The sequence below is a fragment of the Capsicum annuum genome, chromosome 8, assembly GCF_002878395.1.
Source record: "Capsicum annuum cultivar UCD-10X-F1 chromosome 8, UCD10Xv1.1, whole genome shotgun sequence".
Classification (NCBI taxonomy): Eukaryota; Viridiplantae; Streptophyta; class Magnoliopsida; order Solanales; family Solanaceae; genus Capsicum; species Capsicum annuum.
The window spans coordinates 37,973,847-37,988,924 of NC_061118.1; the positions used below are offsets into that span (position 1 = coordinate 37,973,847).

Genomic DNA, 15,078 nt, shown 5'->3' on the forward strand with positions numbered 1-15,078 from the left:
TAATAATAATAATAATAATAATAATAATAATAATAATAACAATAACAATAACAATAACAATAACAGAAAAAGAAAAAAAAACTATAAAGAGGTGTGCCTGTTGCTTACATTAGACATGGGGTGATTAAGGAAAACTCCATAACGCTCGAGCACCTGTTAATTAATCTGCGTATCTTAATTCTCGATCTTTAAATTTTTTATCAAGGGTCATGTCATGTCCTTGATAAAATGAAAGAGAGATACATCCTATCTAATCACCTCTTTCCCAGTTCATTAATTTGGTCTACCTCTACCTCTTCTAATATCTACATAGTGTATCTCTCAGAGGCATTCATACATCTCATGTTTACATGCCGAACTACGTCATCATCGCTTCTGTTGTTTTGTTCATCACAAAGAGCACTCCTAATTAGTTTTGAAAATTATCGTTTTCAATATTATCTATTCTTCTATGTCCAAATATTCATCAAAACATCGTCCTTATTTTTGCTATTTTCATCTTTTACACGCATGAATTCTTGATTGATCGACACTCTGCCGCATTCAACATAATTGATTTAACAATCACTTCATGATCTAACAACTACTTCATAAAAATTACCTTAAGTCTTGGACGTGGCACCTTCTTATCATACAAGATATAGATGTGAGCCTCATCCTTCCCCCACCCCACCCCCTTCTTCCCCGAGCTCCAATACAAAGTGTAATCTTAATCAATCTTCTAATTTTTTTGAATTATAGATTCAAGATGCTAGAATTTTTTTCTATTCGAGATGACTTGAGTGTCGATACTCACTTTCATGTCCGTTTCGTGAGTTACATCACTGAACTTTCACTTTAAATACTCAATCTTAGTCCTGCTTAACCCGAATCTTTTAGACTCTGAGATTTGTCTCTAAACTTCCAGCGTACTATTAACTCTATCAGTCAATTCTATGTGATCCGCAAATATCATGTATACACTATTGCTCATCCCCTTCTGCTTGTATATGTCGCGTCATCAATTCATTCATTAATCATCATTCATCCAATTCAAATAAAAGTAGAGCTAAGAGCTTATTGGATCCCTAGTGCAACCTTATCATGATTAGGATATGTTTTGAATTTCGTCGCATTATCCTCACTCTGGTCTTGACCTCATCCTCTATTATGTGTTTTAATTGTTCTAATGTATATCATGTGTCTTTAATTTATTCTTTTTATACTGCTCCATCAACCTTCTCATGAAATAAATAGCTTTTATAGTCAATTATTCCGACATAAGTTCAAATTAGACTTGGATGCCCGTACATCTCTCCTCGTCCTTCTTTTCACTATTCTTTCTCAGATTTTTACCGTGTGACTTAACAGTTTGATACCTTTAATAATTATTACAATTTTGAATATAAGATTTATTCTTGTACAACAGCCCTTCAAAAGTCATTCTTGTGTAGGTAGAAACGTTAGGACAATTTATTAACTTTTCTCGGACCATCTATTATAAGTGACCATATATTAAAAGTCACAAAAGAAATTTCCTAGTTTTGGCTTTAACTACCCAAACTCCAATAATAAGGTCAGTCAAACTTAAGAAGTTGGTGAAACTTTCCTCATTTAATGTACTTGCTCTACATTTTAGGTACACTTATTTCTTATTAACTCATTTAAAATATAATAATATATTTTTAATTTTTTATATGTATCAAATAATAATAAAAATCACACTTGAAAAAGGTGGACAATTATCTAAAACAACGAGTATTATATAGTGAAACTGATTTGAAAAGGAAAAATCAGGCACATTAAAATTAACTCAGCTTACTCATAAAATTTGTTTTTTAATTTTTATATGAAAGGCATTTTTCTCGTTTTATATATCCTAAAAATTTTTATAAACCTAACATAAAAAAAAAATTTAAAATATTTTCTCCATACAAGACACATTATTGGTTACTCAATCCTTTGACTCAGTCATTGTTGCCTAATTTTTTCATATTTACACACAATTAAACCTATGGAATTTTGATAACAAAATCACCAGTAATTTATTTTAACCTTGCTTAAGAAAAGTCCATTTAATTCTTAATTAACTTCAAAACTCTTACTAGATTAAGAAATAGGTTCAACAATTCTTCTTCTTTAAATTAATTGACAAATTAGCAATATAATGTCTTTTGTTTCCTGCATATAATACTTGTGTAAGTTATGCAGCAACTTATATATTTATGTTGCATTTGAATTGAAACTGCAAAAATATCAAAGGAATAATAACATAAACATACACCTTAACTTATTATATTTACACAAATTCTTATTTTTATAATATAATTATAAAAAACTCAACTAATTATGTATCGTCATTGGATACGTTAGGAGCTAATTATATATCTCGATTGACCCAAAATCAAAAGAAAAAGTATCAGGAGCTAATTAATTATGTATTAAGTATCTCGATAAACTCAAAATCGAAAAATACATCAGAAGCTAATATGTATCCTTACAAAGAAAAAAATGTATCTTCGTTGGATATATCGGGATCTAATTATATATCTCGACAGATCCAAAATTAAAATTTTCATAATTCTGCAAAATATCAAGATTTTCTGTGATTAAACTCCAAACTATTGAAATTTATGTTATTTGCCCAATAATTATTCACTAAATATACTCTTAATACATAAATAATTTTTTGAAAAGAAATCGCTATATTAAAATTCATGTAAAAAAAAGATTTACTTGGTACCCCAACTTGTTGTTTTGATAATTATAATTTTCTTACTTAATTTGTTTAAAATATTTTTATATATACTTTTATAGTAAACGTGGCTATCTACAAACCAAAAGAAATTGAACAACTTTTGCCCCCACCTCACCCAAATTGGCGGATTAGGTACGCAACTATAGTAAATAAGACTTTTTTGGTCCACCCCTTTTGACCCCACACCCCCACCCCCACCCACCCCCCACACCTTCAATCCAACTAACACTTTATTACAAGGGTATTTAAGTAAATTAAAATGTTGGTTTGATGTGCAATAAAATTATTTTTGATTTATTTATGGATCTAGAACTTCTATTAGTGCTGAAGCGTAATTTATATCTGATCCTCCTTTTTAAAAAGTACTTTTAAGTATTAAATTACATATAAAACATGTGAAAAAAAAATCTCTTTATGATTTTTAGTAGGAGTCATCCAATCATAATAATGTATATTTGGAGCTCAATGTTAAATTCAATTTTCTTACAAGACTAAATGATTTGAACTATAAGATACTTTCATTAAATTTTGAGCTTAATTTAAAATGTTAAAATTAAAACCACAAAAATAGTGAGGTAGCAAAAGTTTATGACACTTAGTTTGTAATGTCAACATCAGTATAAATTTTATATCAAAATCTTGATATTATTTAACTCATATTATTAAATATAGAATAATGATTCCAAAATTATAATTAGAGTAACTTTATTAACAACCAAACAACCCCTAAGGATTATAATTATTCTAAAGGCTATACCATCCTTTAATACCTAGTTATATCAATCTATTTCCAAAAAAGAAATGGATTGTGACCCTTAAAAATGCATTATAAAAGCAAAACTTTCAAATATGTAATTATTATATAATCAAAAAGAAAGAGAGCACTAAGAAATTAGTAAACACTAGACAAGCCACCCCCTCTATGCTACTCTAGAGATCATAGACATATCCAAATATCAAAATCCTAATGGTTAAGAAATCATTATACTAACTTTTATATGATTAAAACTATTAATTAACTAGGAAATTCTGGAGTAACGATGAAATTATCTTCGTATGTTTTATACGTACTACTTTGAGTCGTGAAAGCAGTCACTGATGATTATGTATTAGGGTAGACTGTTTACATCACACCCTTTATGTTGCGGCCTTTTTCTGAATCTTACTAAGCGAAATGTTTAATGCTCTGGACTGTCTTTTAAAACTATTAATTGAATCATTAATAAATGAAGCAGGTCATTAATCTTGGAATAACGATAAAATTATTTTTGTATATTTAGTAGGTTATGAGTTCGAATCGTAAAAACAATCACTAATGCTTATATTACGATAGACCATTATGCTGCAGCCTTTTTTTGAATCTTACAAAGGTGAAACGCTTTGTGCATTGTGCTGTCTTTTAAAACTATAAATTAAGCCATTAATAAAATGAAGTGTAGTATGACCTATGTACTTCTATTTATTTATTGTGCACAAGTGGATTTATAGTGCTTTATGGTTCTTGATTATGCTAAGTTAATTAATTGATAAATTAATCATAGTTGTCAATTAGTAACTTTTTTTTTCATCATGCTTGAATTTTGGAGGTTTTTTTGTTTTGCTGCCTCACAAAGTACTGACAATTAGATCCTAGAATAAATCAATTCTTCAAATATATATAGGAAATATACACATCCTTCACTATCAAAAGATCACAAATTGCATGAATCTATCAATCACTTGAACCAAAAGGAAAAGAAGAAAAATAATAGAAAAGAGAATTCTAGTACTAGTAGTTTTATAACCTAGTAGTACCTTTCTTTAAATAGTACAAAAATTGCATTTTCTTAAAGATATAATATAATACACTAACAATATATATAAGGTCCTTTTAAATAATCAATTATTTAATATAGTAGTGAGACAAGCCAAGCCAAAGTAGCCACATCAAAGGTGAATAATTACTCCTTCATTCTTAATTAAAGATCTCGGAGAGCGGTGGCGTCATAATTTTCACTACAACAACAACATCAACATATGTGGTGTATCTCGTAAATGAGATCTGGAGAAGATAAGATATACACAGAGCTTATTCTTATCTTTGTAACGTAAAAAGCTGACTCTATCATAATTTTGACGAAACAGACAAAATATAAGAAAGTAAACACATGAAAAAATCAAGGAGATTATATTCAACATATATGATATATATACTTAAAAAAAATATCACATGCTATACAGTGTAATGTTTCAATGAAGAGTTGACACACCTTGGACAATGGTGGCTCCACATCGATTTCTGATTTAAGTTCTGAATATGCAGTCACTTTTAACAGGAGAGTTACCCTAGAAAAAGTGTAACTTCTCAATGTGAAACTAAATTTACCAAACTCTAAAGTAGATACTATGCGGTAGTCCTGTTTCTGTTGTTATTTGTTGCGTTAATACCTGTTGTTCCGATACTATGTCTTTTTGGACTGTTTTTTGACTTGAGTCTCTATGAGAAGCAACCTCTCTATCTCACCTCTGAAGTAGTGTTACATACTACATATACTGACGAATTCCAGATCTCACTTTGTGAGAATATATTGCGTATATATTATTATTGCTTAATGTAGATATTGGATATTGAATGAAAAATCAAGAAAAAAGCCAAAGGACCCATTTACCATTACTACTAAGGAAGGTAAATATTGAAGGCTAAAATTTGAATACAAACATAAAGAGATAATATAAATGGATAAAAGACATGGACATAAGTGTTGGTACCTTGGATAGTCACATATTCCTTTTTCATGCTTTGATAAAAAAGATGGGCCAGTTGAAGAGGGAAATTTGGCCCATTGGGTCAACATAGTTTGTTTAAGAAACAATGATGGAGACACTTTAAGGGCCCATAGTTATTGATATGGTTTTGTGTTTGTTCTCAATCAAGACAAATGACAACCCTTCATGTCTTTGGTACATTTTTCTAATGGAAAAATTGCCTATATGTTATAAATATATCTGTATTATAGTGAATGTCTACTTGTATATTTCTTTGGAGAAAAATTAGAAATTCTAACTTTGAGACCAAGTTTGTTTTGCGCAGGATCTCATTGGGATTCTCGTGGAGGATAAATTTTTACTTTGACAATTTATTTAATCATTATATTTTTATAATTTCAGAAAGGAAAAGGTACAAATATATCCATAAACTTTAATAAATGGTACAAATATACCTTCCGTCATACTCTGGGTACAAATATATCCTTGCCATTAATGAAAAGATACAAACATACCCTCAAATTTTAATAAATGGTACAAATATACCCTCTGTCATACTTTGGGTACAAACATACCCTTACCGTTAATGAAAAGGTACAAACCTTCTCATTAACGACAAGACATGTGTCAGCATCGTATTGGTTGACCCTTTTTAATTTATTTTATTTATGAATAATTTAATCTATCCTAAATTATAACTCATATCCGATCCAAATAATTCGACCCAACCCGTGTAATAGAGAAGCTTCAAGAGACATATCACATGTCTCTATTCACGCGTGTTTCTTTCTTCTACTCTCTCATACTCACACTCTCTCACTAACCTAGAAAACCCTAACAAACGCGTCGGTTCGATTCATGTTTCGATCCATCTACCATCTAGAATCGAGTAGGATTTGTTTAATATTGTGATGTTATTTAATGTTCTGATGTTAGATTAGTATTCTGATGTTGTTTAATGTTCACCATGAACAACTATTGTTCGTTTTTTCTGATTCATGAACATAGATGAATCATAAATTATTTCCGATTCATGGTTGTTGCTATCTGCTTTAAATTCATTGTTACACCATTGTTCACCAATTTCAAAGAGTGAACAAGAAGACAACATTTTAAGAACAGAAACATGAGAAAAATGTTTTAAATGTGAATTATAAATATATTAAAATTATATAACTATAAATTTGGTATTTTTAACCTTTTAAGATTTTTCTTTCTCTATTTCTTTTACTTTTAAGTATAGACTATAAAAATGAATTATGTATGCAATATAAATGTATTACACTATGTACTAAAAGTGAAATATGCATGCAATACAGATGTATTATAAGTGTCTTAATTGTATTATGCTTGTTAAGATAAATATCTATACTATATATCAAATGTGAATTATGCATATATTAAAATTATATAACAATAAGTGATAGATATTTCTAAATATGGTATATTTAGTTAAGTTTCCTTTTCTAATCAATTTGTATATTTTACCTTTTGAAGATTTTTCTTTCTGTGTTTGTTTCTTTTACTTTTAGGTATAGACTATTTTATCTTGTAGCTGAGGGTCTATCGGAAACAACTATTCTATTTGAAACTGTAAGCAATAGCCTGCATACATTCTACCTTCCCCAAGACCCCATCTAACAAAATTATACTGAATATGTTGTTTATTGTTTTTAAACACATTTTTTTTCCTGTTGGGCAAACACTTCAAATCTAAGGAAAAAAAAGTACTTTTAACCTTCAAAAGACTTAGACAAAAATTTCCTTGAAATTCAGTAACAAAATAACTATTAATTACAATAAGTACAATTATGATGTCTTCTTTTTTTAGGCAAGAAAATTGACACAACTTCAGGTAAAAAAGAGAGAAAATAAAAAATAATTGTACATGTGTATAGTGTAACATCAAACAGGAAAGAACCAAACAATTATTATAGTACTATTTGGATCTACTTTTACTATTGGGAAAAAAACAAAATAAAAAGAGAATTAAGAAAAAAATTAGAAATTTGCAAAAGTTTTAAGCTGTTGGGCTTCAATAGGAAAATATTACATAAATGAACACTCAAATCTGTTTGTTTTCATTACCATTTTATGATGAAGATTTATGAAAAAATAACATAAATATATACCTTAACTTATTATATTTACAAAATTTCTATCCTTACAAAGTAATTATAAAAATCTCAATTAATTATGTATCTTTCTTGGATGTATCGAAGAGCTAATTATGTATCTCGATAGACCCAAAATCGAAAAAATTATATGGAGAGTTAATTATGTATCTTTACAACAAAAATGTATCTTTTCATTGGATGTATTATGTATCTCAAAAACACAAAAATGTATCCGGAGCTAATTGTGTATCTTTACAAAGGAAAAATAGTATCTTCGTTGAATGTATCGGGAGCTAATTATATATCTCGACAAACCCAAAATTGAGATTTTCGGTAATTATGTAAAATATCAAAATTTTCTATAATTAAGCTCCAAATTGTCGGAATTTATGTTGTTTGCCTGAGATTTATTGGTTGGTTTTCTCATTCATACAAAATACTGTTCAATTTTTAACTCTATGTATCAAAATTTGTGGCTATGCAGCCCAAATATATCTTTAGTTGGGCCAATCAACCCATACATGGTTGTCCAAATTGTGAATTGGGCCTCAATACGATTCACTAAGATCCCTATAGCATGATACATAGCCCATGTATCATATTGAGTGGAGACGGAGCCAGAATTTTAACTAAAAGGGTTCAATATTTGAAGAAAATCTAATCGAAAGAAGTTCAACACCTACTATAGATACATAAAAATAATTTTAATCATGTATAAATGGTATATTTCTTTGTCAAAGGGGGCTCGAATGAACCCCCTACCAAAGGGCTGGCTCCGCCCCTTATATTGACATTAAAATGCACAATATGGGATCGTCTAGTAGGAGTATAAGAATAGCGCTAAATAGTATGAGTATTGATAATACTGACATTAGTAATGGTAATAGTATTAGCTATGCTGACATTAATTATGATATCATTACTTGTGCATTGTTTTGTTTGGTGTTAGTATGGCATGATACTAAAGCATTTGTTAAAAAATATAGCACTTTATGGTTTCACCAAGGCCATTCATAAAGTAGGGTAGTGTGAGTCAAATTCAAACTGTTTGATTCTTGAAAAGCGATAAATGTGATATGTATAAATGGAGGAAATAACTATTGATTTTCAGATACATTGATTGTGTGATCACATGTATTTAATAACGTTTACCCAAATCCTATCCTCTATATGTATTAAGAATTCATTAAATATATATGTAAATGTTTGATTTCGACTAGAGATCAGTACAGGAACACAGAAACTTCATATCTTGGATCCATCTCTACTTTCACATCCATCAACTCCAATCACAACTTGCTCTCCTTTTTCCTCTGTTTTTATCAACTCCTCTATTGTGTGTATCTCACAAACAACATGTTCTCCTTTAATTGCACTAATTGGATTTTCATCATTTTCCACGACATTCACAACTCCGAGGTGTAGGAGGAGATGTGACCGTGGCGTTGGTGGTTTCTCCAACACCTCGATAGGCATAGAACCATCCTTCTTCTTTTCCTCCTTCTGGAAACGTGCTTTGACCGAAAGCTCTCCTACAGCCTTGGAGATTTCGTCGACACATCTGGTGACATCGATAAGTATCGATGCCACTGACATCGCCGTGATGACATCAATGGTATCACTTTCTGAGAAGATTTTTGTGGTAATTATGAGCGTCGCTCTGAGATCACCAATGGCTAATTTCGTGTTATACGAGTCAGATTTCGCTGTGGGGGAAGGGGGTTGGGTCCTTGTTTTGATGGAAAAAGCAAGGTCTTTTAAGACCCTGCTAGATTCCATGATGATTCTTTTGCAAGCTTCTTCTGTTCTTCTATGAAACTCGGTTGGTGTCTGAAAAATCAAGCATGCCTCAAAATTAGAAATTTTTTATTCCCTTTGTTTCAGACTTTCAGTTCACGTCACACAATTTGAATCGACACACTATTTAGGATTTTCAAAAAAATATTATGATCTGAAATATATCACAAAATTTATATCAATATAATATTTTAATAAATATATACCTGAGATTTAGATTTTAAGTGACCACTAAGAGCATGAAGATGGCAAGCACAATCTCTACCAAGCTTACCAATCTTCAAATACTCTTTCCCTGGATTATTAAACTTGAATGATCCATGTGCTGGCTCCCACCATGCAAAATTTGCCTGAAATTATTTTTTCACTTTAAATTTATGCGCTGATAATATAAAATATAAAACAAACATCGTCATGACACTTTAAATAATAATCATAGATAATTCACTATATAAACATTAAATGATAAACGTATGTCTGCCAAAAATTCTGGAGCCAACATATAGTACTAGTATATTTATGAAAAAACTATATTGTATAACTGCTCTTCAAAATAATAGTTAATAAATATATAAATTTTATATATTTAACTAGTGAATATAATTATTTGGACTAACCGATGAAGTATATAACTTGCACTATAAAATATAGGCAATTAGTTATGGTTAGGGTAGAGGATTAGCTAATGGCTAATAATTAGTACACCTTAAGAATGGACTAGGGCTAATTGTCTTTTTCAACAGTCAGTAGAGTAGATTTCGAATACTAGATGATAATATTAAAAAATAAAAATCTACTAAGTGGGAAAACCGATATATAGGTCCCTCATCTTTAACCATACGTACACTCGGACTTGTGCGTGGAGAAACTCTTAATAGAGAACATTTTCGTAATAAATGAGTTCTACACGACACAAAGTTGAATTACTTAGCGAAGTAGTTCAATATAAATAGATATTAATATAACATTTACATGTTTCTCCCTACAGAGGAAGCAAATCTCTTATAACCACGATTTGAATTATAACTCTTTAACTATATTCACAAATAGTATTTCTTTCTATTTTAAACTCTATACATCCGATGAAATGAATCTATTTTTTTCTTTAATATTCATTATGAAATATTTGGAAGCAAATAATTTAGCTAATGGACATATATATTTATTTTTACAATCAAATTAATTATATGTTTACTCACCAAAGATTCCTCAGTGGCCTTAGAATCAAGAACACTTTTAAAGGATTCAAGAAATCCCTTCTCTTTGTCCTTGGAGTCCACACCATTTGCTTGAAAATACTCACTTTCAAAACCTACAAAAAAAAAAAAAAAAATCACTTTTTTCAATTTTTTTTTAATCTTTGTTTGAAGAGAGTTAACTTGACATATTCCTCGTAAAAAAATTACACTATAGGTCAATTTTTTTATGATGTTAACTAACTATATATATTGTTGTTAGGCCTTTCTATAGTAATCATCCTTTACAATAATATTTTAGTATATCGACCTATCTTTCTTTCAAACCAAAATGTCATATTATATCATATTATATATTCTCTATAACGATATTTCTCTATAGCAACCAAAAAAATATTTGGGCAAATTATACTGTTTTACTGAAAGGTTTAACTCGTTGAATTTCCCTATCCTCTTAATAATTTGAGTTACAATAGCATTTTACATATCGACCTATCTTTCTTTTGAACCAACATTTCATGTTATATTATATTATATATTCCCTATAATAACATTTCTCTATAACAGCCAAAAGTTATTTGGGCTAATAATACTGTTACTGAGAGGTTTGACTGGTTGAATCTCCCCATCTTCTTTATAATATGAATCCACTTAGTGAGAATACTGAAAAAAATTCTTAACAATTGAAGCAATGGAAGGTTACATACCATCTAAGAAGCTTGCTAGCTTTTCAAGATTGGCACTAATAAGCTTATGAAGATCTTTTCCAGCCCACACTGGACAAATGACCAAGGAGATGACCATGACTGTGCCAACACTGACCATAATGGTTGATATCCTTTGCTTAACCATCTCCATATACATGTCACCTGACACTGTGACCAAGCTAAATGTTGCCACAGAGAACATGCATCCATAGTCATACCTCCTTTGCATATGTGGATAAAACCTTGTAAATGTACCTAGAACACCTGCATGAAGCAAGTGATCGAGTCTTTGATCAGAGGCAAATTCAGAAGTTAAGTGTCATAGGGTTTGTTTTCGATGTACTCTAGCTCAATCGGCATGAAGCAAGTGATCGAGTCTTTGATAAGAGGCGAATTCAGTATTTAAATGTTATAGGGTTTGATTTCATTATACTCTAGCTCAATCAACATGAAGCAAGTGATCGAGTTTTTGATCAGAGGCGAATTCAGGGTTTAAATGTTATATAGGGTATGATTTTGATATACTCTAGCACCTGCATGAAGCAAGTGATTGAGTCTTTGATCAGAGTCGAATTCAGGATATAAATGTTATAGGGTTTGATTTCAATATACTCTAGCTCACTCAGCAGACATGGTTTCATTTACTGGGTTCAAAATACATAAATTGTACTTCGTTAGTGAATTTTGTGTAATTTACATCGAGTATTCAAGTATTATACATGTCATTGTTTACTCAGTCTACATGTACTTCTCTCGAGGCTAAGGTCTATGTCCTTCTCCGCGTGTATCACATTTTGTGATATACTATAGAAAGGTAGAGGTCATGCCAAACTACCTAAGACCTTAGGCTAGTACAGCCTGAGTCTTGACTTCAAATTTTATGTCATTAGACTAAATGTTCTTTGCAGGAATTACCCGTACTAACGAGCATGAAAATAATTGATCTGCTTATCATGAAGAGATTCTCATGATTTCCGACCTTGCTTCATCTTTACTGTTATTTGAACAAGTAAAAGTTTTGTCTTGATCTGAGTGCGAATAACATTTCTATGGCGCAAACCAAAATTATTGACATACATATATACTTGTTGTTAAGGGAAACAATTTTTTGATTTGATTAATATGAAAAAAAACTCTTTAATTAGCTATATCTTCCCATAATTTTGTTTAAATTTTCCCTTTTTGTTATAGAGAATTAAACATATTGTATTGTGCTTGCATTTCATACCTACAATGAAGACCAAAATCCCAAGAATTATAGGCTCCCCTTCTTTTCCACAATCCTCAGCTATATATTTTGCTCCAATGCCTAATGAAATACCTAATGCTGTTGCAAAAGCTATGTTTAAGCACTTTGATATAGTTGCACCTGAAAATTAAACAGTAGAAAATGGTTAACATGAAAATTGTAAGACTAAAAATAAACAAATTCATCAAATTAAAAAAGAACACTACTAAAAAAATTACCAACGGACAAATTCTGTATAACTAAACATCAAAATCCATCGCTAACCCTATGAGGGATAGCGATGAAGTTTGTAGCTAACATTTTTTGGAAGAACTACAGCCAAGTACCGTTCGGCCATCTAGTTTACATGATATGTACACAGTGTCTACGTAGTATATACAATATACTACATATACATATGATGTATATATCATATGAATATGTATACACAGTATATACATAACATATACAACTGAAGTGTATAAATAGTGTATACTTTGGCGATGCTGATAAACTAGGTGGCCGAAGTGTACATTTATATATATTTGTAGTGTTAATTATTACCAGCAGTGTATTCAAAAGCAACCATAACAGTGAGGACAGCCATAATTGCTGATTGTTCAAAGCTATGATAAAGTGGCCATGAATAGTAAAACAATATCACTAAAGTGAGAGATAATCCCACTTTGGCTGCATGCCAATTTTTTCTTGTATCATCTTTCCCAATTTGTATTGTGTTCTTAGCAATGTTGCTAATTTTGTCTATCAACTTTCTTGGAAACCCCTTGACTTGTTTCCACAACATGGTGAATGCACTAGTCATATTCTCCATGAAAATGGTGGAGTTTGTATAAACAAAAGGGGTGTTGGTAAAGAAAGAATAGCACCAAGGTGATAAAATGTGCATAATGGAATAATATCAACAAGCTCAATTTATATAGTTAGGGTGAAGAGATGGGGTTTGACTTTTTCTTTAAAAAAATACATTTTTTTTATATTTTGTAATTTTTATTTACAAATGAGCATATAGCATCTTGTTGATCTTTCTTGATGAGAAGGACAAGTGTTTAACATATGTATGCGAAGTCTTACATTGATAGTTAATATGATTGAAAAGTTAAATATAAAATAGATAAGCATCTAGTACCCCTCGAACTATAACCGAAGTTATTACGACACACTTCAACTTCATAGGAGTCCTATTATCCCTGAATTTAATTTTAACGTATTTTTGTCACCCTTTTGTGCTGACATGACACCTTTATTACATAAAAATAAGCCTCACGTCAAAGGTGTCACGCCAGCAAAAAAAAAGTGCCATGTCAACTAAAAAAGGTGACAAAAAAATGCTAAAATTGTGTTCAGAACGGTAATAGGACCCTTGTAAAGTTGAAATATGTCGTAGCAAATTAGGTCGTTATTCGGGGGTACTACATGCTTTATTCAATATAAAATATTGGCATACTTTTAATGATGTGAATTGTTTTTGGAAAGTATCGTATGGGCGTGATCGAAAGAGGATAATACGCTATCATGTTAAGAGTATTTTTCGACTAATTTGAGCCCAAGAACACATATTAAAGCCAATTATCCAATTTCAACTAATGTGTATCGTGGTGAAGGGCCACATGAAACTTATTTGAGAGACAGATTGTTGGGTATCTGAAATTTCACAATGATAGTTCGGAAGATTAAGAAGCTATACATCAGGTGTAGGCATGCATACTCTTAATGATGTGTGCTCTTTTAAACGAAATTAAATCATACGGTCTTGATTCAAATCGGATAATATCAAAATCCATTAAAAAGTTGAACATTCTATTATGATTATTTCTAGAAGACCATATTTGTACAAGTCAATATTATTGATCAATCAATAATTGGAAGTTGGAACAAAGTACTAGACAAGAAGAAAGTATATTATCACAAACCCTAGTCATGTCTATTAACATTTTGTCATATCCTTTAATTTGTAAATTAAACTAAAAAGCTATGCCATGACAACTATATGTCTTATCATGTTTGGGTAATTGGGTAATTGTGTAGATTCACAAAGGTCACTCATATATCATATGACTCGTTCATATATAATCTGATCTGCTCATTTGCTATCACTATTGATATGCTTACCTTTTCTGAATCCCCTGGATGGAAATCCTGGATGTAGTGTGTGTATTTTTACATGAAAGAGATAGTCCGTTTACATGAGATACCAATAGTAGTCATCATTTTTAACATTGCATCACTCAATTCACTTCTATGGGTTTATGTTATCACGGGCGGACCTAGGGTGTGTTTGGTATAGGGGTGTCAAGTGGGCCGGGCCGATCCGGACCGACCCGGCTCTAGTACCTAACCCGGCCCGGTAAGCTCTAGGGCTTTAGGGTTCTGGGTCCCGGGCCGGTTATTTTGTTAAAATGGGCCCGGCTAACCCAGCCGGGACCAAGCCCACCCGGCCCGAAAAAATTTAAAAAAAAAGAAGAAGATATCATCCTCCCGAGGAGCCATCATCTTCTAAAAGGCCGACACATAGTGGTTTTTCTGATTCGTT

General features: G+C 30.9%; 1 protein-coding gene across 1 annotated transcript; it reads right to left on the reverse strand.

The window, feature by feature from the left end:
* Nucleotides 1-8,646: 8,646 nt before the first annotated feature.
* On the reverse strand, nt 8,647-13,429 carry LOC107857238 (aluminum-activated malate transporter 8). Its single transcript, XM_016702169.2, has 6 exons — nt 13,092-13,429; nt 12,528-12,668; nt 11,300-11,563; nt 10,596-10,708; nt 9,603-9,746; nt 8,647-9,429 (listed from the first exon to the last, which is right to left on the reverse strand). Exons 1-6 carry the CDS (start codon nt 13,357-13,359, stop codon nt 8,845-8,847), a joined length of 1,515 nt encoding a protein of 504 aa, XP_016557655.1. The 5' UTR covers nt 13,360-13,429; the 3' UTR covers nt 8,647-8,844.
* Between the last annotated feature and the right edge of the window lie 1,649 nt (nt 13,430-15,078).